The following is a 20927-nucleotide window of genomic DNA, read 5'->3' as shown; positions in this document are numbered from 1 at the left end:
AAAGCTTTGGTATGGTTCATTCATCTTGTTAAACTTATCTTGTAAATCTGATTAATACAAGAAAACTCCTCGACATCCACCGTTACAGCTCATCTCCTCAAAGTGTTTTCTTTCCTGCTGCACTGGCAGGCAGACTTTCATTGTTTCCTGTGGCACAAAAAAAAAAAAAAAAAAAAGCTCTGAGGAGTGCCTTCCTGTTTAATGTGACAGTCCTCGCTCACCTCAGCAGAACAGAGAAAGGGGATGGCGGGGAGTTCGTGGAATAAAGTGCACAGATCCAAAGTGTCTACAACAAAGCAAGTATGGAACGCAAGTTCGAAATAAAGCATAGAAACACAAGACGTGTTTGAAAAGACATGATTTTCTGTGGGGGGGGGGGAACCCTGAAGCTATTTTTATCCCACCTAAACCTTCTAATTCAGCCACATTACTTTTCCAACGCCTGCTTCACTGAGCCTCCACTGACCAAATCAGACCAGTTAAATACAGTTTCCAGATGAGGAGGTCATTTTTCTAGCAGGCTGAACTCGATTCGACTGCTTCACGGAAAACGTTTTTCTTGTGGCGATTTAGGACATGCGAAGCAAGGAAGAGCCCTGCTCCCGGAATTACCGGGACATGATTCTGTCACATTACCCAGCTTCACTCACTGTCACTGATGGAGTGTAACCCCTTTAGCTTCTTCTAGACAAAAGTGACTCATCCTGTCTGCAGCAGCCGGAATGAAAGCATATGATCACTTTCGCTGTGTGGCTTTACTCAACCGACTCAGAAACAAAATAATCTGAAGAAAAGAAAATGGTGCTGAAGCTGATGGACATGAAAGGATCTTTTTTCTTCCTGCCATTCCTTCACAGAACCAACAGATGGGTTCAGGTTAGTTCCTGATTCTATTATGAATAAATGTAAATGAAGGGAAAATCTGAAAGAAGAAGCTGTGAGCACACTGGAGATTAGCTGTGTTTTTACTGATGGATAATTACTTTGCCGATTCCCAGGGGATGCAGGAGTTCTATACCAGCTGCATAACACACTACAACACACACCAAACAGCTCAGTGGGGACAGCAACAGCACCACTTTGAATACAGATAAAATGGAAAGTCTTTTCTTCTTCTGATGGAAAACCATGCATTTCTGATCCATATGTGATCAAAAAGCTGCACATCTGAATGATGGAAACAAATGACAAGTAGAGCATAACAACAATTAAACCATTAAAAAAAAGCTTGGACCGGGATATAAAAACAAGTCTTCAGGATGCGCGATCAAATATCTTAGTTTTCAATCAAACTAATTACACTTTTTAAACTGCGCTCTCAGGTAAAGAAGCTCAATAAACATGCAGAGAAATAAGAAGGTCCGCTGATCCAGCTGTGTGACCACCGGTGGAATACGAACCGCCCTCACTAAGTTGCGTCTGCCCATACTCTTGGATCTCCTGCTCGCCCTCCGTTTCCTCCTCCTCTCCTTCTTTGGCGGCGGGTGATGCTCCTTTGCCCAGATGGGGCTCTCCTTGGAGAGGTTAACAAGGCTGCGTAGCACTATAGTCACGAACCTCTTCATCATAGCTCTGCCGCTTTTGCAGGCATGAGACTTAATTGTTATGCCATCCCGAGCAGACCTCTACACCCGACAGCGGCGCGTGCATTAGGAAAAGTGCTGCAGAGGAGACTTGGGAGGGAGGGAAAAAAAAAAAAAAAAAAAGAAATCACTGACTGCATGTGCTGTTCGGCGAGGGAGGGGAGAGACAGAGCTAGTGCAAAATAAACAGCAAGAAAGAAAATGAGCGAGGGAGTCACGAGGTGGTGGACGTGGGTGGAGGAGGGTGACGACAAGTCCGTCTATTGGTGTCCCTTGGACGGGCCTTTCCTCGACTCTTTTATGAAAACGGTAACGGTGATGGTGGACAGGTGGGGGCACTGTCACAGGAAAGACAGGGATCCTCCTCACTCTGCATGGCTGCTAAAATAAATCAATAAAAAATGCAGTTTCTCACGCTTCATCCAAAGCAGGCATCAGCCGAGGATCTAAAGGAACCGGTCAGTCTGTTGCACGCAAAGACGTGAGCACAGAAAGGTGCTTGAGAAACAGAAGAAATACTGCTTCAAATGTACAAACATTCATGTTTGCCCGTGAAAGAACCTCTCACAAAGCCCATATATTTACACCACTTAAACACAATAAAAGCAAAGGAGAGTCCGTAACTTCAACACTCAGACTATGGCAGTGACTCAACAAAATTCTGAACATGTACAAATAAAAAAAACAAACAGGCTTTGATCAGTATGAGTAAATATGATGGGAGTTAACACACACAGCTAAATCAAAGACTGCCAGTCATACACAAGGTGTTGACATGTCTAACGAACATCGAATGTGATGTAATCTACCCATTTCACGCAACCCAATTCTGCCAAACATTGTGCATCCGGCTGAAATCCCGCTGAACCGTATGGCGGAAAGATAAGATAATGATGTGACAATTGATGTGAAATAAACCAAAACATCTAATCAACCTCAGCTTGTGAAGTACTCATGCATAAAATTAGCAAGGGAAAAAGCCCTTTCATTAGCTGGGCTTTATTTTTTGCGGCACACAAGATGTTTTACCCTGAATAACCCACACAACAGCTCCTGTGGCTCTGCCGTTGCAAAGTGGTAAAGCAGACACTGCATGTTCATTCAAGCATAAATAGATTTTGTAAATCTTCTGTTTTCACTTGAAAAGGTATTACTACTGAAAAGTAGTGCTGTAAACGAGGTAGGAAATATAATATAGGTGATATTCCAAGATTTGTTGTGTCATTTAACAAAAGACATGTTCTTTTTATTAAAATCAGACTGATGAACATGATTAACTACTCTCTCTGACTGCTGCCCTCAATGTATATAACTTCAACCATTATAAAAAATAGATGGAGACACTTTAACAGGTGAGAGTTGTTAAATAAATCAATAACTGGTTCTTTTCGTCTGTTCATATTCAAACCTGAATTTAAAAAAAAAATAAAAATAAAATTAATAAGTGCTTGGTGATCCAACTAAAATGGTCCGAGTGAAGATGTTTAAAACCAGTGAGTCTATAGGAAACAGCGACGCGCCAGTAAGAGTAACGTTCACTTTTCCTGTAAGTCACGCTCTGCCCAGTTCTACTGTGTGAGCTTAATGCCACTTGACAATCTACTCAGCTCAAAAGTTCCCCTTAACAACAGAGCATTAGTCGACGCAGCCTCGCAGACCCAGATCTGCCAAGGTCTCATTGGCTGCCAGAGTCACGCGAGAACCGAGTGTGTGGCTGCTTCTCTGCTCCACTGGCTCTCTGACTGTGATCGCCCGTTGGTGCCACAGGGTACGACTGTCCACGGACGCTCCAGTAGCAGTCAATCCTCAGCAACCGCAGCAAATACAGAGCCTCTGTTACTTTGCACTCCTGTCTACTTCTGAAGCTCTCGTTTCGCATTCCCACATTATTTTAATAACAGTGGGGAAAGACGTTTGCTCAGACGCCGCGTTTCCAACCGATACGCAGCAATTTGGAGCGAGAGCGGGTCGGGAGTGAATTACCTCCACTCGTGATGACACCTTGCTGAAGCTTCTGTAAACTTATCCTGCGTCGCAGTTCATGTTCCCCTCCCCGAAGGCCCAAAGTCCCGTAATCACTTTTCCCACAATTCAGCTCTGCATTCTCAGCACTAAAGATAACAAAAGAAGTACCAACAAAGCCTGACTGCAATGGCGTTGCCATTCAGGTATTCTATTCTTTGGAACACAGACTGTCTTAAACAATAACAGCACGGGAAACCAAAGAATAAAAATAGTTCTTGATTCAACATAGACCAATCCCTTTAATACTCACTGCTAATAGAATAACAAATATTTATTCCAGCAGTCTTCAACACAAATTCAACCAACTATAGAAAAATTACAAGGCCTGAACCCAATAGTTGCAAATCTCCTTGTTCCTACGGTAGAAGCAGAAATACACTATAAATAGAGCAACCCTCAAATACAGCGAGAGTATACAGTTTACGTGTTTCGAATGTTTTAAGTCATTCTATCTCTCAGAAAAAATGCACGTCCTGCAGGTACAAACTCTGCAGGCGCAAAGATAGTGTAAAGTACACCAGATAAGGGTGACGGCAGTAACAGCAGTTACAGGTGAGCACTTTTTCTCCAGGAACTGATCACACTTCCAGATAAGCTAAGCGTCAGTAGCAAAGAAAAATGTAGAGATCTAGCTTGAACTTTAAGTATATTCGGGAAAATCAATCTGTGCACAGCCACATATATCTGATTGTGTTATCATCTCCTGCTTCAGACCCTACAAATCAGCGTTTCGGCCTTTTGTAGTGTTCACATCGGCATTTCTTTCCAAGTAAAAATTATATTAGTAGTCACATAAAATATCATGAAATTGTTATGTGGCATAGACATGATTGAATATGCTTTTATGTAACATATGCCCATATTTTCAATTAATAAGTAGGACATTGTTACTCCCCAGCATGCAGAGAAATCCAGCTAAAAATGTCTAATTTTAGGAGAGAAATAATACAATGCTTATCAATGTATTCATCAATGTATTCTGCACTAAATCTAAGGTATTATATTTGATTTAAATAACACTGCATTTCAATGATTGTCCTGAAAGGTCTTAAGAAAACAGCACGTCACAGAACACATCCCGCAGTGCACTCAGGCTCGATTTTGAAGAAAAAGGGACCGTTCAAATCAATGGAAGTGAGAGCAGGGAGGAATGGAGGGATTAGTACTTACTCTACCATAGCAGAGTGAAAGTTGTGTACACTTACCGGCATCATGTTGGCAGCTCCGGGTGATCAAAACAACATCGGCAAGCTCTTGACTTTCTGCTCAGCCACAGATCTTCAGCGGCACCACCGTAGAGTCAACCGAGAAGACCCACCTCAGTAGATATGGGCTCCGATTACTCCAATGTGACAACCGACTGGGCCTCTTTCCTCTCTGAGGAGGAGCGGACAGGGAAACATTTAAAATGCTACAGAATGCAGTTATTTAGACACACGATTTAAATATGGTCTGGTGGTCTCGGGGGCAGCTAACATCAGTTTAAATGGCCCAGGCGTGGCTCTGGGCAGCTGCTGCTACAAACAAGCCCACAGTTAGCCAGTCGCTCTTAGCATTTCACAACCCAGCGTGAGGCTAACAAATAACACTCACCAATGTCAGAGACGATTCATTGTGTCAGCGAGTAAAACCTCAGCCACGTCCCTGTTGAAGGCAGCTGTCAGGCTGCTGTCGTTATCTCCCGAAGCCGCTAGCTGCTTTCACACACGGCTAAAGGACGGTTTGCTGCTCGGTCTCTCCGCTCTCGTCGGTCCTTCAGCTTGCATTGGCTGCACATCGGCACAAGCTTGTCGACGCCAAGCGTATTTCACACGGACGACGGCGGATGCATGTTAATCCAATTCGGCTAACTCTTGTTTTTACGAGCGCAATGAATCATCGTTAGCGGGCTAGCTAGTGCTAGTGGACGAAAATACAGATAGCTGGATTCCAGTTGTTGACGAGCGTAGGGGCGGGGCTAGATGGAGGGGAGGGGGCGGGGCTACAGCGGCGCAGGAGCACGTCGACGTGGAATGTCAGGAATGTAACGTCAGTCTCGGCCATGTCCGCGTGCTCCAGCGCCCGCTGCTGGGAGGATACTTCATCTGGATCAAAAATGGACTTTCTAGAGACCAGAACAGCACAGTGACACAAGATTAATAAACACAGACGTTTACTGTGTCTGAGAACACTGCATTCCAGATGTGTAACACACACACACACACACACACACACACACACACACACACACTGGCCAAAACAGCAAAAGCTTCGTTTCACCGGTAATGCAATGAATTGGATATTTATTTTACAGATAAAAATGTAAACCACTATGATTGATGGCTGACAGCATGTTGAACACCCTGACATACATTAGTCACATGCATTCCTCACAGTTCAATCTAAGAAGGTATAGGCCTATGCATACTTTTTTGGATGAGGGGCTACAGACCATTATGTTTTAGTCCATAGTCTATATTCTACAGCATTTCTGCTTGGCCTAAACAACACTGGGAAGTCCCCTCAGAGTGTTTGCATGTAATAGTACGTTTTGAGTGTTGCAATGCAGCAAAATGTATTTGGTAAGATACAGTACTGGTAAACGGGACATGATGTGTGTTGTGTATCTTACTTCTCATGCTGGAGTCAGAATATTCAGTGATTTCTCTACAGCATACATGCTGTTTTCCAGAGGCTCTGCAGGTTTATGAAGTGGCAGTGGGTGGATATGTTCTCTCACCGCTTCACATTGATAGAGTTTGGATCATGATGGAGTGGATTTAGCTCTGGAGGGACTGTCTCTGTTGACCGTGCATTCATCGTATATTTTGCACATTCTGTCACACGATTCCAACATTTTGCATGAAATGTGGTTTGCATTTTTGATATTGAATTATGGATTGTGATGTATAGATGTACAGTGTCCTGGTTTGAATAAATGGCTGTAAATATACTGCTCTCTTTATACTCCTTTACTCATATTACAATGCTCATTTTGAAAGGTCACTGCAGCTGCTGTCAGGTTTATTTTCTGCTAACAACCACCCATCTGTATTGCTTTTTATTCCTTTTTTTCATTACGATCATCAGTGATTCGCTTCTTACTGGATCTTTACATGAGCCAATGAAATTCATACTACAAGTTTCACTAATTTTTACAATTGAGAAACCATGAATTATGTTGCAAAGATATATCTGGAATTGTTTAAATTGATCCACGTGATCCAGCAGGCAGACAGCACTGTCACTAATACCAAACATGTGAAAGCTACAATCACATTGCTGAATTGTAGTGACAAAGTAGGTAGAGGAGAAAAAAAAAGAAATAAGACAATTAACATCATGATTGCGGTACTGATGTTTCCTGTTTGACTGTTTGAGGAATGCTGTTGCTCAGGATCCTCCATTCACCCCAGTCTTCAGAGCTGAAGTTACGCTCTACTGACATCAAGTGGCTTGAGGCAAGAAGTGAACGCTGAAATGAGGAATAAAATTATTTTTAATTCGCCAGTGACAGTCAGATCGTCAGTTCATACAGGAGACAGATATTTCATGTTTTTCTCCTGTGTCAATAAAAAGCACAAGGAAACACATTGTGCTTAAAATACTGTGAAGTAAATGTTTCACTGTACACAAAATATGAAAAATCATTTTCATCTGATAAGGTCTTACCTTATACGTCAAACACTTTTCAGACAGAACAAAAAAGAACTCATAATCTATTCTTGAAGAGTTAAAATGATTGCTAATTGAGATCATCTGAAAGAGTGGGGACCAAATGGGAAAGAACCCAAAGAGCTGGAGGTCTGCATTGGAGAGAAAAGTAGTAAATGCTAGTGGAGAGAAGAAGGAAGCAGGAAGAAAGGAGAAGAGGAAAATGCTGATATTTGGGATTGGGATTAATCCCAGTTAATCACATCCCTCAATCCCACCAATGAGTCACTGAGATGTCCCCGTTTACGTATGCAGATACTCTAAAGTCTTGTTCATCTTGCGATTTTATGTTTACATATTGTCTGCTGCTTTTAAAACATGGTAAACACCTCCACATAACACACTTTGGACCCACTGTCTCCTGACCTTATCAAACTTCCATACAAATGAATTGCACTGTTTCTGTGAAGTGGAAAAAAGGACCAAGAAAATGTAAACACAAATCTTTCCCATTGTGTTTTTATTAAATATGCATATTTTAAGGTTGTTGTTGTTACAAGACAAAGTGCTAAATTGATCAGCCACGTTGACTATTCCAGTTTCTTTATTCAAGGAAGACAAAGTAGAATATATAAAATCTAAAACGATGTTTTAAAAGGCCTATTATATACATAAAAGTGCAGAATATTAATATATTTTCATACCAAATGGTTACTTTATAGAAACTCAAGTAAATTGATTTTGAAAGCAGCCTATGCTCAGTTTTCACTTCATTTCTTACGGTTCTCTACAAGTTGATATGGTTCTAACATGTAAAGTGAAAAATGGCAATGCAGCCAGAGAACTGCTTTAAAATTGCACAAAGCATCCATTTAAAATACTTAACTTATCGTCTTGATCATAATATTGCACCGTAATGACACTTTATATCTTTTCATGTGACCTTGCCATTCCTCTTCAGCTGAGTGAGCACTTCCTCTACCTGCAACAGAGAAAAACAGAGAACATTTATGCTCTTTATGAAGCATTAATTCAGTGAAAAAAAAGAGCATGAGAGCTCTTCATGCAAACCACAAAAAAGCAGAATGATTCTGGCTGGACTGACCGTGATGAACCAGTGAGACTGTGGTCCATAGCGAAGCTGTGACTTGAAGGCCATCTGGCTGGCTGGAGCCAGAGCGTGGAGGTGGAGGTGTGGCACCGATGAGAACGGAGGTATATGAAATCCCAGCCTACACATTGACGTCAGTGTTAGTGTGAAATCAATACTTTGTGCAGAAAAGCAGTTGACAGAACATAAAAATGAACATTCATTAGCAAAGTGATGATCGAGAAGACACAAAATATTTGCTGAAGAATAATGCTAGAAATAATTAATTCAAAAGGCCATTAGTTGCTATTATTATTCAGAGGGGAATTATTTTACCTTATGTCTTTTAGGTCACAGACTTTCTCTAGAGCACTCCTTCCCATTTTTTCCATCCGCTCCACTATCAACAAACACATGTCATCAAGGCGTTTTAGTCATACAACCTCATGTGACTTCAGACAAAATGGACAGTATATAATACATCTCTCATTATTTCTATTCAAAACATATTTTTGAAGTATGTTTATTTTTGGAACTGAAAAAAGTCTCGAAAATCAACCAATATTGAATAAATGCAACATGATCAGTCTCCAAATTGGGTTGTATGGCTGTTACTTTTAGCTGCTTTATTATTTTCACTGCAACCGATCAATTAGAAGGCAGTCTTGTGAGGAGTACTGATAATTGGTCATCGATATGCAAATGAGTACAGGATGTTTCTCACCAAGAGCTATGTGGTTCTGTTTGAGACATTTGCAGTTGTCGATATGAATCCTGGAGATGACGAGAAAATGATGGACGGCTCCAGGCTTCACGTCCCGGAAACAGAGCAGCTCGTCATCCTACACACACACACACACACACACACACACACACACACACACACACACACACACACACACACACACACACACACACACACACACACACACACACACACACGTATATATATATATATACAACAAAAATCAGTCCTCTCTACTTCCTGAATTCCATGAAAACAGGGATAAAGTTTCCACTCACGCTCTCGAGGATTTCCGTGTCGGTCTGATTGTTTGCTATTTGACAGAAAGGACAGTCCTCCTCCTCAGAAGATCTCCCAGTGTTCATACTGTACGTGTTCTGAGCTACAATCTAACTAAACTACTGAGCAATCACGCGGCAACGTCAGTTCCTACCGTGACGTCATATGGGCGTGTCTGAAGAGCGGACGCCTCATTCATAAAATTCTCGTCTTATTTTGAAAAAATCTGTCATAAAGTTTCTCACTACAATTTAGAAAAGTGCTCTTTATTAGATTTAAAGGGTTTTTTTGTAGTTTCTTTATAACATTTTGCTGCTTTATCCGTTCTAATTATCCTTGTTTTTTTTCTTTTTAAAGTATATTTCAATATTTTATCTATATATGAAGTGTTAGCCATTTTCTTTTTTAATCGTTTTCCTGTTTTATCTGTTTCGCCGATTTTTTTTTTTTATTTACTGTTTTTTATTGTTCTCCCTTCTTTAGTTGGTTTGAGTTAAGAGATAACAGCATTTGAAAAATAGTGTAGGTTTAGAAAAGTTTTTTTTTTTTTTTTTTTTAACCTTTATTTAAACAGGTTGGCCCTACTGAGACCCAGGGTCTCATTTTCAAGAGGGACCTGTTGGTAGCAGCAAACACAAAGGTACAAATGAACAGTGCTAAAATACCTAAAGACGAACAATATAAAACAATCGACATAAAACATTAGAATGGTGCAGGTGAATGAAGGTCATAGAGAGGACTGTGAGAGGAAGATAGTCCATGTTTGACCGTAGATTGAACTTGGGGGGTTCTCTGAGTGGAGTTTGCATGTTCTCACTGTGTGTGGATACTCCCACGGTGTTTTCCCAGTGTAAAGTGATAACAGGCTAAAACAGTGATAAAAGATTTAAAGAGCTATTGTTTATTCAGAGGTTAGTCGGGGAAGGTTTTCGGGACGGACACAATGGAAGTGAATGGTATTTTTGCTTCCCCTCGTCAAACTCATCAAATACAAAATCCAACAACCCCAAAACACTTTGGTGGACACGTTATAATCCGCACATTCACTACGCCGTGGAACACCAACAAATAATATTGCCTGCGTTACGACACTGAAGCAAATACTGGGAACTACTTTTTCTTTTGAAATCACTACGCCCAGACGCCATGTTTAGTAAGTAGTTCCGTCTTAGCAATCTTCACATAAACAATTCAATCTCATAATTTTGCATTAATATTTCACAGCGTAGTTAATGTGCGGATTATAACGTGTCCACCAAAGTGTTTTAGGGTTGTTGGATTTTGTATTTGATGAGTTTGATGAGGGGAACCAAAAATACCATCCACTTCCATTGTGTCCGTCCCGAAAACCTTCCCCGACTCACCTCTGGATAAACAATAGCTCGTCCTCACAAAAAAGTAAGTATGCTGTTCGAAATGACAATGGAATTGTGCTAAACGGGCCAATTTGCCAAAATGTTGAAGTATCCCTTTAAAGTGGAAGGAAACAAAGTGCCACTCTCTTTTACTGAATGCATTTAAAGTATAAATACATGTACACACATCAGTAATAGTAAACTGGTAAAATACATCATTGTAAAATATTTACCTGAAGCTACAGAATGTAAAGCAGCTAAAACTGGCAGAGCATGATGTCAATCTATTTCCCCATTTGTTTTGATTTTGAAGAACCTGAAAAGCCATTTATTATAAAAAGAATATTCATCAGATCACTGTAAATATATGAATGCATTGCATTTGTAATGATCATAAAATAAGTTTCACTTTATATTTTGCCTACACACATACATTCATTCATACGTACATATCTGCACACAGAATGTACACATTGCATATTCTTTAATGGATCATAAACTCTGTAAACATCACACAGTACTTTAAAATCATTTTCACAGTGACGGTCGTTCAGTCAGAGGTTCTGTTCTTGTGCCGTGCGATGACCTAAAGTCCGGTTAAGAACTGCTGGTTTGTTGTTGAACTGATAAGCAGCTTATAAAGTACATGTGTGGTTTCTGTAGTCTTCTAGATTCTTGATGAGGTAGCTTACCTGCAAAAAAAAAAAAAAAAGAAGAGAAAACATTAATTTAGGACAGATATGACATAGAAATATAAGCTCAAAGGAAGATGCACTCTGATGTCTGGTAGTGAGTTTGTTTATAGGCCTACATGTCACAATATAAGAAAGGAAAAATGTTGAAAGTATGTGCAGTGACCTTAGTGCTCTGTGTTCCTTATTAAAATATGATGATTGATGAAATGAGAAGTGGCCGTTCATACTTACAGTAATAAAGCGAACAGATCCTGGAATGAATTTATACAACATGCTTTTATGGATTTGGCTGCTAGGGGCGAGGACGTGGAGGTGGAGGTGGTGCACTGAAGTGTAGGGGGGTTTGTGAAAGCCCAGCCTGCACAGAGACAGACATGGCAGAGAGAAAAACAGCCTGCTCAAAAAATACAGTCATGCATTCAAGCTAGATTATCATCAAATTTTTTAAAGTTGTTCAGTGCATTCAAATGTGACAATCATTTCAAATGATCAAGTGAAAATTAAGCAATTTTAATCTTTTATTTAACACTGTGAGAAAAGTTTTTTTGTCAAATTTGTGGTATCCCTCTTGTAATCATTTTATATTTTTCATCACTTCTTTTGAAATTCCTTTCCCTACCTCACATCCGTCATATCAGTGACTCCTTGTTCTCGGAGAACCTCTCTTCCCAGTTCAGCCATCCTTTTAACTGTTGGATACGAGACATTTATTTGTAGATGATGAAAAAAAGGATTTATTTTTCAGGCTGAATGCAAAGAGAAACTGAAGAAGCCATGTGAAAGAAGAGGTGTTCGTATTTGACAACACAAAGATGAGAAAAATGCAATTTACTGCTGATATACCAGTACCTCTGCTTTTGTTTTTTTGTTTTTTTCTACTGACCAAGTCCGATGTGTCCTTTGTGCAGTGTATTACAGCTCTCAAGGTGCTCTCTGGGCACAACCAGGTAGTGGTGAGGAGCAGCGGGGCAAATGTCTTTGAAACACACCAGCTCGTCATTCTGTGGATGTGTGATCAAATATCCGGAAAAAAAGCAGAAGCAACTGACTGTTAGATGATTGACCGACTGTTTTTATGACATTTTGTGAGTTAGATTTTCTGAATATGTCTGTATCCTCTTAACCATTGTGATTGCTGGATACATTTCCCATCACATCATAGATGATCAAAACAGTAGACTGAGAACAGACGCTGTTGACCTCAACAAACTCCTAATCACCTGCTCTCTAACTAACATCTGTCATTTGTGAAATCTTCTGGAAAGGTTTAATATGATTTCTTTAGACAGTTTTTGAATCCCATTTCATATTGCATTAATGGATGGTGAAATGCATAGTTGTATGTTATATGTACCAGTATAGTCTTTGTTCATGCTTACTTCGCATTGTCATTGTTTGAAACAGCAGGAAGTCTCCACCTGATTCTGGTTCTGCAGGTTTCTTCCTGTTGAAACCGAGTTTTATAATTCCTCCATCTCTTTCTGTCTCTGCTAGTTTGTGTGGAAATTTAAAAAAAGTGCCTTGAAATAACTATTTGAAATATTTGAAAAATTAGAAATAAAGTTGAACTGTCATGTTTCCATATGGCAGACGGTTTGACGATCACTTATTGAGATATCTTAAATCGGAAATTGGAAGGGACATTTCAAAAAGCCATACATACACACAATGTTACACAAAGTATGCTTTACTCAGGACAGGTAGCAGGACAGGTAGCATCAGCAGTGTCTCCACCTGGATGTGGAGGAGTGTAGGACCACCAGAAGACATGCCAGCGGTCACTGCTCATTCGCCCTTAAGTGCAGATCCTTTTAAAGAACACTTGTTTGTTCAGTTTCTTGTGTATAAGACGATTTTCATGCATGTTTCACTAAATTTATGATTGGCATCAAAATGGGACAGAAAAAAAAACATTTGTTGAACTGGAAACTGTAAAATTAGGAAGTTTATTCAAGCCTCTAGAAGTTGTTGGCTGTTGGAAAACAACTTAACATGTGTGTGCCTATACACACTATTTTTAATTATTACTTTTTTTAATGATGCACTCATGTTTAGAACTGTTTATAGTACTGATTTCCTGGAGACCGTAAGACCTTTGGGATTAATAAAGTATTTTGTCGTTTCTATTCTCTCCTCTTTGCTGTAAAATGAAATATCAAAAGAGGGAAATTGGACCTTACTGTAAAACAAAAAGAAACCAAAAAGAAGTCCTCTTACTTTCACATTTTCAGTTTTCTAACGTCCGCAGCGTCTGAAAGCATCTCACCTTCTTCAGAATCTCTGCTTCTGGATCTCCGTCGCTCACTATTAAACAGAAATTACAATAACGCCGTGTTTCTTTCCTGGAACGGGAATCTTTCTCCGCCATGTCTGCAGTGTTGTCCGGGCATTGCGCACTCTCCGAGCTCATTTCGGTGTTATGTTGCTGCTGGTTACAAGTCGGTGGAAACGCTTCCGTATGTCGGTAACGGCGCTAAAGATCGTCTATTCACATGAAGAGGGACCACAATGCCCTGCACAACTCGATTAACTGAGGTCACTATTATCAGGAAAAAGGAGCTTTAAAAATGACTGATTGTAAATATTATTTCTGTTCATCTCAATATCAACATTTTAACATCAATTCATACATCTTTGAGTAGTTTTTGATCTTTGTTGGCAAGTTCAATTGAATGAGCATCTGCAGATGTTACTAAAAACCACTCAATGCATTTTAGAAGAAAAAATTATTTTTCAAAGAATATTTCCACAATTTCAAATAACGTTTCTATTTATTACTTTCTGCTCATGTCTTGGAACAGCCCCTGACACACCCCTGTCATGACAGGAAACAACCAAGCAGCATTCTAAAGATCAATAAATGTGCAGAAACTAAAGACCTTGTACAAAGTTGAACACACGTGCACAAACAATAATTTGCATGAAAAAGCCCATTTCCTCCCACACAAATGTTTTAATCATTTGTGTTTGCACATGTTCAACTCTGTGCTTGTAAAAATCTACATTACAGGTACACCTAAGTTTTCAACGATTCATTCATTACAACACATTTTGAATTAAAAGTAGCCTACCTTGTAGCAAAAACATATTTTCTTGAGCATACAGAAAAAAAAGAAAAGAATTGAACAACACAACCAGTTAATATATATATGAGTGTATATTTAACATTTATTCGGATTTAAATGTGGTTGCAGTAACAACACAATAAATAGATCCTTAGTGATATCACAGCACACAGCAGTTTTGGATTCACAGGAAATAATACTTGGGGGAGCATTCACAGTTACAACATTGAACAGCTGAAGACAAAAGAGCTCATTTTCACCTGAAGCGATAACTGGCATTAGTGGCTAATCGTATGGCAGGTATCGCTGATAGTGGCGCCAGACGTCTGCAGTGCTGCATATTCATGCACTACAAGCCTGTGTCCAATACAAAGGATACAAATGCACGTTTGTCTTGTCGTGTTAGTAGATTTGAATGTTGAGTTAGTGGCATGTCAGAGTGCAAAGACTGATGGTCCCTTTTATTTTTTTTTTCCTTCCTGCATTTGTTTAAGTAAAGCAGTAGCTGTGGACAGACAGCCTCCCTCCTGCAGTGGTGATTGAACTACATTCAGAAACAATCTGACAAAAAAAAAAAAAAAAAAAAAAGGATTTATTACAAAAGGGGCCGTCTATTCATCCTGTAGTGCAAAGTGACATTTTCAACTGCCTGTAAATGGCTGAACATGAATGACTTGCAAATTAAACAAACAAAACAAAAAAAAAATCAAATATAAATTAGCCAAGGCGACATATATATGAATTTAATACTGGCAATATTTAGCACAACATCTCTACTAAAAACAACAACAAAAAAAGAACGCCATAGAAAAACTGAACATTATCATAAAAAATAAAACGTAAGAAAAAAAAAAAAAATCTGAAGCATTTTTATAAAATACGAGGAGCTTACAGCAAAACACGAAATTAAAAATAAAATATTTGGTCATCGTATGTGTTTCCCGGTCACACCAGCAGGTTTGAAGTGTGAATGTGACGAAGCTCACTAATCATGTAAAACTTTAAAAATAAGGGAACGGGGGAAAACAGAAGCAACGGCTTCCCACTGTAAACTATTTTCCACACTGAAACCTCACGTGACGGCGGAGGATTTCAAATCCAATCTGGCCACTTTGATTCAAGTTTCAAGTTCATTATGGCATTAAAAAAAAAAAAAAGAAGTCCCAAATTCCTTCACTACGATATCCTGTACATTTCCGGACAAACATACTTTTACCGACCGTTACTTTTGCACAAAGCGACGACATTACTGGACTCATCACTGTCAACTCAGCTCCATGATCAAGAAAAAAAAAAAACAGTAACATCGACAGACTAAACTGGCTTCTTCAGCCCCCACAGCGACAGGGTCTCTCCTCGTGTTAATGGTGGTAAGGCAGCCGCAAGGCATGCTGGGAAAGCTGGAGCTATTTCGTCTGATGTCTGAGGCAGGTGATAAACCGAGGCTCGTCGGCCCACCTGCAGATCAAACCCACCTCGGGAAAGGCTACTGAAGGCAGACGGTTCAGCTCGGAAACCAGGAACGTTTAGTGTCACTGGTGGGCGGCGAGGCTTCCCTCTGAGCGGTGCGCAAAAGACTCGGATGGGTTTTTTTTTTTTTATCTCTTTTTTGTTTTGTTTTAGTGCTTTGCATGTGGGAGTGAATGCAGGCGTAGCTGGGACAGGTGGAGGAGGAGGAGCTACTCGAAGGTCCACACCTCCAGGCTGTGGATGTTAAAGTCCTGCTGGGAGGACAGCGGCTGGTTGTTGAACGTGGCGCATTTGGTGGTGGTGCCTCTGTACAGCTCGGCGTCCAGCCACAGGCCCAGCTGACCACTGCGGGTACAGAAGAGAGTCGAGATGAACAGAAAAACTCCCAAGAAAAGTCAAATGAGGCACAGTTCACAAGTGGATCTACGCACCCTCCTCCTCCCATCTGCAGAGAGTCAGTATTGCCTTTCACGAAGTAAGAATTCTCCCCTGTCCAGCGGTACACCTGCAAATACATGTTATATCACAATTAATATCAAGATTTGGCAGAAAAACAAACTGCTAACTGATTTGGCACCTTGATTTCAGGACAGAAGCTGTACAGGAAGGTCTCTCCTGTGCCGTAGCAGTGCTCGCTCACTCTGAAAGGGTGAGTGGAAAATGCTCCAAAGATCTGAAATAGAAGCAAGAAGAGTAAATCTGAAAAACACTGAAAGTTTACACCTTTATTTACAGCTGATTGCAGCTCTGAGAAAATTCCATGGCCGTTTACTGCTGAACCAGGGGCTTAACACAAATAAAACATTGACAGGCCGCGCCTACCTGGTTATCCATGTCTTTAATGACCAGCAGCACAGGACTGTCCACATCTGCCAGGTTTCTGTACAGAGTCTTCAGACTGGTGCCGTGTTTCTCTGTGCTGTAGGTCAGCCTCCAGGGGTAACCCTGCACACGCGCCGGCAGCCGACAGGCAAGCTGGCGCACAACAAACACATCGCTCATTACTGCATCCGTCCGCACGGAGGAAAAGTCTTCGATCACCCATCAGTGCAGCCACACAGGGCGGATTTATTGATGTCAGTGAAATGCGCAATATTTCAAACATATCCGATGGTTACCTTCTCGATGTGTGTGTCCTGCAGCAGGTCGCTGGTGTCACTCAGTAACGGCAGCGAATCCACAGCCAGGTCTCCGTCACAGCTGCCGAAACTCTGCCTGCGCTTTGCTTCGTCAATAGTGATGATCTGAACACAGAAACGATCCACAGGGCATAAGTTCAAAAAGCAGGCAGCATAGCAAACATGTTTCCATATTATAAGTGTTTTTATTTTTTTTTCCCCCCCTTTCTGGTCATCCAGTTTGAAGGAAGCTGCACATTTCTCCACACACCTCCCAGCTGCAGGATGCAGGGTCACTGAAGAAGTTATCGATCATGTCCAGCTCGTCCTTCTCCACCACAACGAAGCCCTGCTCTCGGGCCTCCTTCCCGTACACGTCCGGAGACCACTGCACGAAAAATGCATACAGGTCGTTCACCCTGAAACACACACAGGCAGCGGGAGCGCATTAGTACACTGCTGAGTCACACAGACGCTTCAACCTGGAGGTCAAGCCATCAGAAGAAACGGATGGATTACTGGACACGCGGTTACTTATGAATGAGCCTGTCATCACTTCACCTCTCTTGCGGCACAGCGAACCAGTACTCCGGCTGCTTCCCTCGGCCGAACAGGTGGGCCGGGCTGGACGTCAGGGCCGTGGCGAAGGACTTCCTCATTGGTTTTCCAACTTTGAAGCAGAGGAACATGGGTGGGTTCTTGCTCTTTTCCTCAGATGAGAGGAGCAGGTCTGCACCAACAAAATAAGAAAAAGAACATGTGATCGGTTTGTGCTCCGCAGAGAGGAAACAAAGTCCAAAAACAAAGGTTGTACATTACAGACCTACCATTACATTGTTGGCAATGTACAAAAGGATGAAGTTGATGAATGATGTGTACCTTCAATAGGGGCTTGAATTCTCTCCAGCAGCCACGACTTGTTCCGTCTCTCCTCCTCACTCAGCTCGTCCTCCTCGTCTGGTCTGCTCAGACTTTGTCCCTTCGAACCAGACTGTCCACAAACCTCCGACGCCTCCTCCAGACTCTGCTTTCCGTTTTGGTCCACGGCTGTGCCCATTATCTTATTATCTATACTAGTTAGCAGCTCTTCGGGCCTTTTGATTTGATATCTTTGGTTTTGGTCACTTCTTGGCACGAGGGCTTGTCCTGCGAGTCACCCCGTCTCTCCGTCTCGAAGGACGCTTGAGTCGACTCCCCGTCCTCGATGGAGCAGTTCTGAGCAACGCCTTCATCCTCCTCCTCGTCCAGCTTCCCTTTACTTTGGCTGAACACTGATTTGTCTCCTTGACGCGTACAGCTCGGTCCTGAAAGCTCTAGCTGGTCCCTGCTGGGCGTTTCGCAGGACGCCCCCTCTCTCTCCTCGGTGCTCCCGTTGATGGTGGGCTCCAGCTCTGTAAAGCCTTCATCTGATGGAGACTTGTCCGACTGATCATTCTCCGCATTCCCTGATAAATCCGAACATGTAACAAAGGACATTTCAAGAAATGCAATTTAAACTCGCGTCAGATCCACAAAAACGTCTGAAATCCAGAGGAAGTACATCAAAACCACGATACCGTCTTACCGATTTCGGACAGGGCCGATTCGATGTCATCCAAAACGATCGCCCGTTTGGGATCCATGGCTTCGTAGCGGCTGAAGGGATTGAGCTCCCTCTCTGACGGCAGCTGCTCCCACTCGCCGGGCCTGTACACAGGACACAGATCCTGGGGTGGATCTCTGTGCGGTCGGAGCGCACCACACACACGCACACACACACACACAACACACACACACACAGCAAGGCGGGGGTGAGGTTGAGGGAGAACAGAAAAGGGGGAAAAAAGCAAAAAAAGAAAATATCCAACAGAAATTAACATGACATGCAAATTAAAACAAAGTGACAATGTGATGAAATAACTGCAACTTAAATCCAAACACGAACAAATAAAAACGCTTTACACTGAGAAAGATTACAACTGAAATTATAAAGAACGCCGAGTCACAAAAAAAACAAACCAAGGATCTCACATCGTAAAGTGGAAAGGATGAACTAATTCAGCACATCTACAACAAGTGGCCTCGGGGCTTCTCATAGAGCTTCTCATTTTCTGAGGTCTTACGATGGCAGAGTGTCTTTGAGCTTCATGCGCGACACGTCGTCGTACAGCGCCACGGAGACGACCTCCTCCATGGGGCAGATGAGGCCGTACTCCTCACAGCCGTGCTCGATCACCACCGGGTCCGACTTGTGGGGATCGAACATGATGTTGTTGGGCGTGACGATCAACACGCCGCCGACCACTCCCTGAAACGGTGGGCACGGTATATTCAGACGCGATGTGGCCTCTTTATCTTGCCTTTTAACGAGCACGAGCCTCGTGAAAGAGGTGATTGTTAATAGTATCAGTGCTGGAGGCTGACTGGCTTTCAGTGTGTTAACTCCCAGCACCACCACGGCGTCCGGGCTCCTCACCATGCCATCTGTGAAGTACTTGCAGCTCATTTTGATAAATTTAACCGTCGCCGGGCTCTCGTCCTCCGAGTTCGGAGAGAGCTGTCGTCGGATGGAGTTGGCCGACCTGCAGTTTGAAATGCCATCCTGAAAGAGACGAGACGCCCAAACGCTCGACTTGTACTCAGTCCCACACGGCTTTTAAGTCGCTGCATTTCGATTCAGAGGAACATTTCTGTGTCTCATACATGCTCTGTATTCTAGTCTCAGTTACCTGTGTTGACTCGACAGACAGACCGTAAGTGATGGAGGGATCGGAGGAGCTCTGACTCTTCGGGTCAGCTTCCGAGTGGCTCACGTCAGGAACAAAAAGCTTCTGGAATGACAACAAAACAGCCGGAAGTCAGTCCGATCCTGGATCAGCGGGACAGAAGACAAGGACCAGCCTGGTGAGGGAGCGTGGGAGCCACCTGGCCGGGGTAGACGCTGCGGGAGAAGAGCTTGTTCAGCTGGACCAGATTGTTTGGGGTGATGTTGAACTTGAGCGCGATGCTGTAGAGGGAATCATTGGGTCCCACCTGGAACAAGACATCAGCTCCTTTAGGAATTGTGTTTCACAGAACATTTTGAATGCCCGCCGGCCAAAACATAAAACATAACGTTTCTCTTCAGTCTGCAGCAGGTTACATGAAGGTGTTTTCATCTTACTGTGAACTCCACCGTCCCCGGTGGCCTCTTTTTCTCCATTTTTGTCTGATTGTTGCTTTTACATCCATCACCTGAAGAGAAATGAGAAAGAAAAACACTGTTCAGTAAGGACAGCTGCAAAATAACAATGATATTCAAGTGAAAGATAAAAACACCTGCGCGGCACTTATGAGGAAATGAAAAAACCCGGCGGTAAAAGGAAGAACAAAGACATTCCTGAACAGAGAGGACCTTATAAATATCCTGCGGTTGTTTTTACTCTTGAATTGTGTTTTTGTGGTTGGGTGCCAGTAGTTCGTCCTCTATCATTACATCTGGTCTGGCGGCCCTGCGCATGCTGAAGCAGTTCATGTAAACACACAGAAACACACACACACACACACACACACACAAACAAGCTGACCCTTGTGGCCAACAGAGAGCACAGTCAGCGTTTTCTCCTTACCAGAACACTGAAGCCATTAGAGCGCCACTCCCTCGCTGCCTGATTATTACCGCTGCCCCTCTCGGTGGAGTGAGAGGCCATGACTAAGCATTAGACCGCCGGTCTCCAGCTGTGCCAGCTCTTTTCAGCAACCCCGCACCAAAGACCACATCTGAACCGAGATGTTGTGACTGATATCATACAGTACAGGATGCAGTGTGTGTATTTTTTTTTCCTGCTATCGCACAGCAGAGTGTGGTAGCAGCAGAGAGTGTAATATTGAGACTACAATGCTGCAGCCTG

At 42.2% G+C, this 20927-nt stretch overlaps 4 protein-coding genes across 6 annotated transcripts in view; all 4 read right to left on the bottom strand.

The window, feature by feature from the left end:
• ppp1r13bb (protein phosphatase 1, regulatory subunit 13Bb) overlaps positions 1-19345 on the bottom strand; it is a 37027-nt gene extending 17682 nt beyond the window's left edge. Inside the window, exons 1-5 of one of the 3 annotated variants that reach the window (XM_030109550.1) lie at positions 19161-19345; positions 18623-18744; positions 18397-18503; positions 3107-3110; positions 1401-1523 (exon numbers count right to left, since the gene is read on the bottom strand). In XM_030109550.1, coding sequence (XP_029965410.1) covers positions 1401-1523; positions 3107-3110; positions 18397-18503; positions 18623-18652 — 264 coding nt within the window. In that variant the 5' untranslated portion in view covers positions 18653-18744; positions 19161-19345. Of the gene's footprint in view, positions 1-1400; positions 1690-3106; positions 3111-4813; positions 4986-5201; positions 5562-18396; positions 18504-18622; positions 18745-19160 lie in introns of those variants that run through there. The other 2 variants (XM_030109552.1, XM_030109551.1) reach the window with 2 other exon arrangements.
• LOC115401401 (histidine triad nucleotide-binding protein 3-like) lies at positions 7768-10345 on the bottom strand. The gene is made up of 5 exons (XM_030109555.1): positions 9355-10345; positions 9056-9173; positions 8668-8731; positions 8347-8473; positions 7768-8223 (listed from the first exon to the last, which is right to left on the bottom strand). The coding sequence occupies exons 1-5, from the start codon at positions 9439-9441 to the stop codon at positions 8176-8178; spliced, it is 444 nt and encodes a 147-aa protein (XP_029965415.1). The 5' UTR covers positions 9442-10345; the 3' UTR covers positions 7768-8175.
• On the bottom strand, positions 10800-13814 carry LOC115401400 (histidine triad nucleotide-binding protein 3-like). The gene is made up of 5 exons (XM_030109554.1): positions 13672-13814; positions 12289-12406; positions 12025-12094; positions 11637-11763; positions 10800-11402 (listed from the first exon to the last, which is right to left on the bottom strand). Exons 1-5 carry the CDS (start codon positions 13771-13773, stop codon positions 11346-11348), a joined length of 474 nt encoding a protein of 157 aa, XP_029965414.1. The 5' UTR covers positions 13774-13814; the 3' UTR covers positions 10800-11345.
• On the bottom strand, positions 16034-18248 carry ncoa7b (nuclear receptor coactivator 7b). The gene is made up of 8 exons (XM_030109553.1): positions 17938-18248; positions 17620-17788; positions 17330-17477; positions 17059-17184; positions 16763-16915; positions 16518-16613; positions 16372-16445; positions 16034-16285 (listed from the first exon to the last, which is right to left on the bottom strand). The coding sequence occupies exons 1-8, from the start codon at positions 18113-18115 to the stop codon at positions 16150-16152; spliced, it is 1080 nt and encodes a 359-aa protein (XP_029965413.1). The 5' UTR covers positions 18116-18248; the 3' UTR covers positions 16034-16149.
• Positions 19346-20927: the final 1582 nt, after the last annotated feature.

Source organism: Salarias fasciatus, chromosome 15 (assembly GCF_902148845.1).
Source record: "Salarias fasciatus chromosome 15, fSalaFa1.1, whole genome shotgun sequence".
In the NCBI taxonomy this organism is placed as follows: Eukaryota; Metazoa; Chordata; class Actinopteri; order Blenniiformes; family Blenniidae; genus Salarias; species Salarias fasciatus.
Note: the sequence above shows the minus strand (reverse complement) of the source record. Positions and strands in the feature narration are given on the sequence as shown.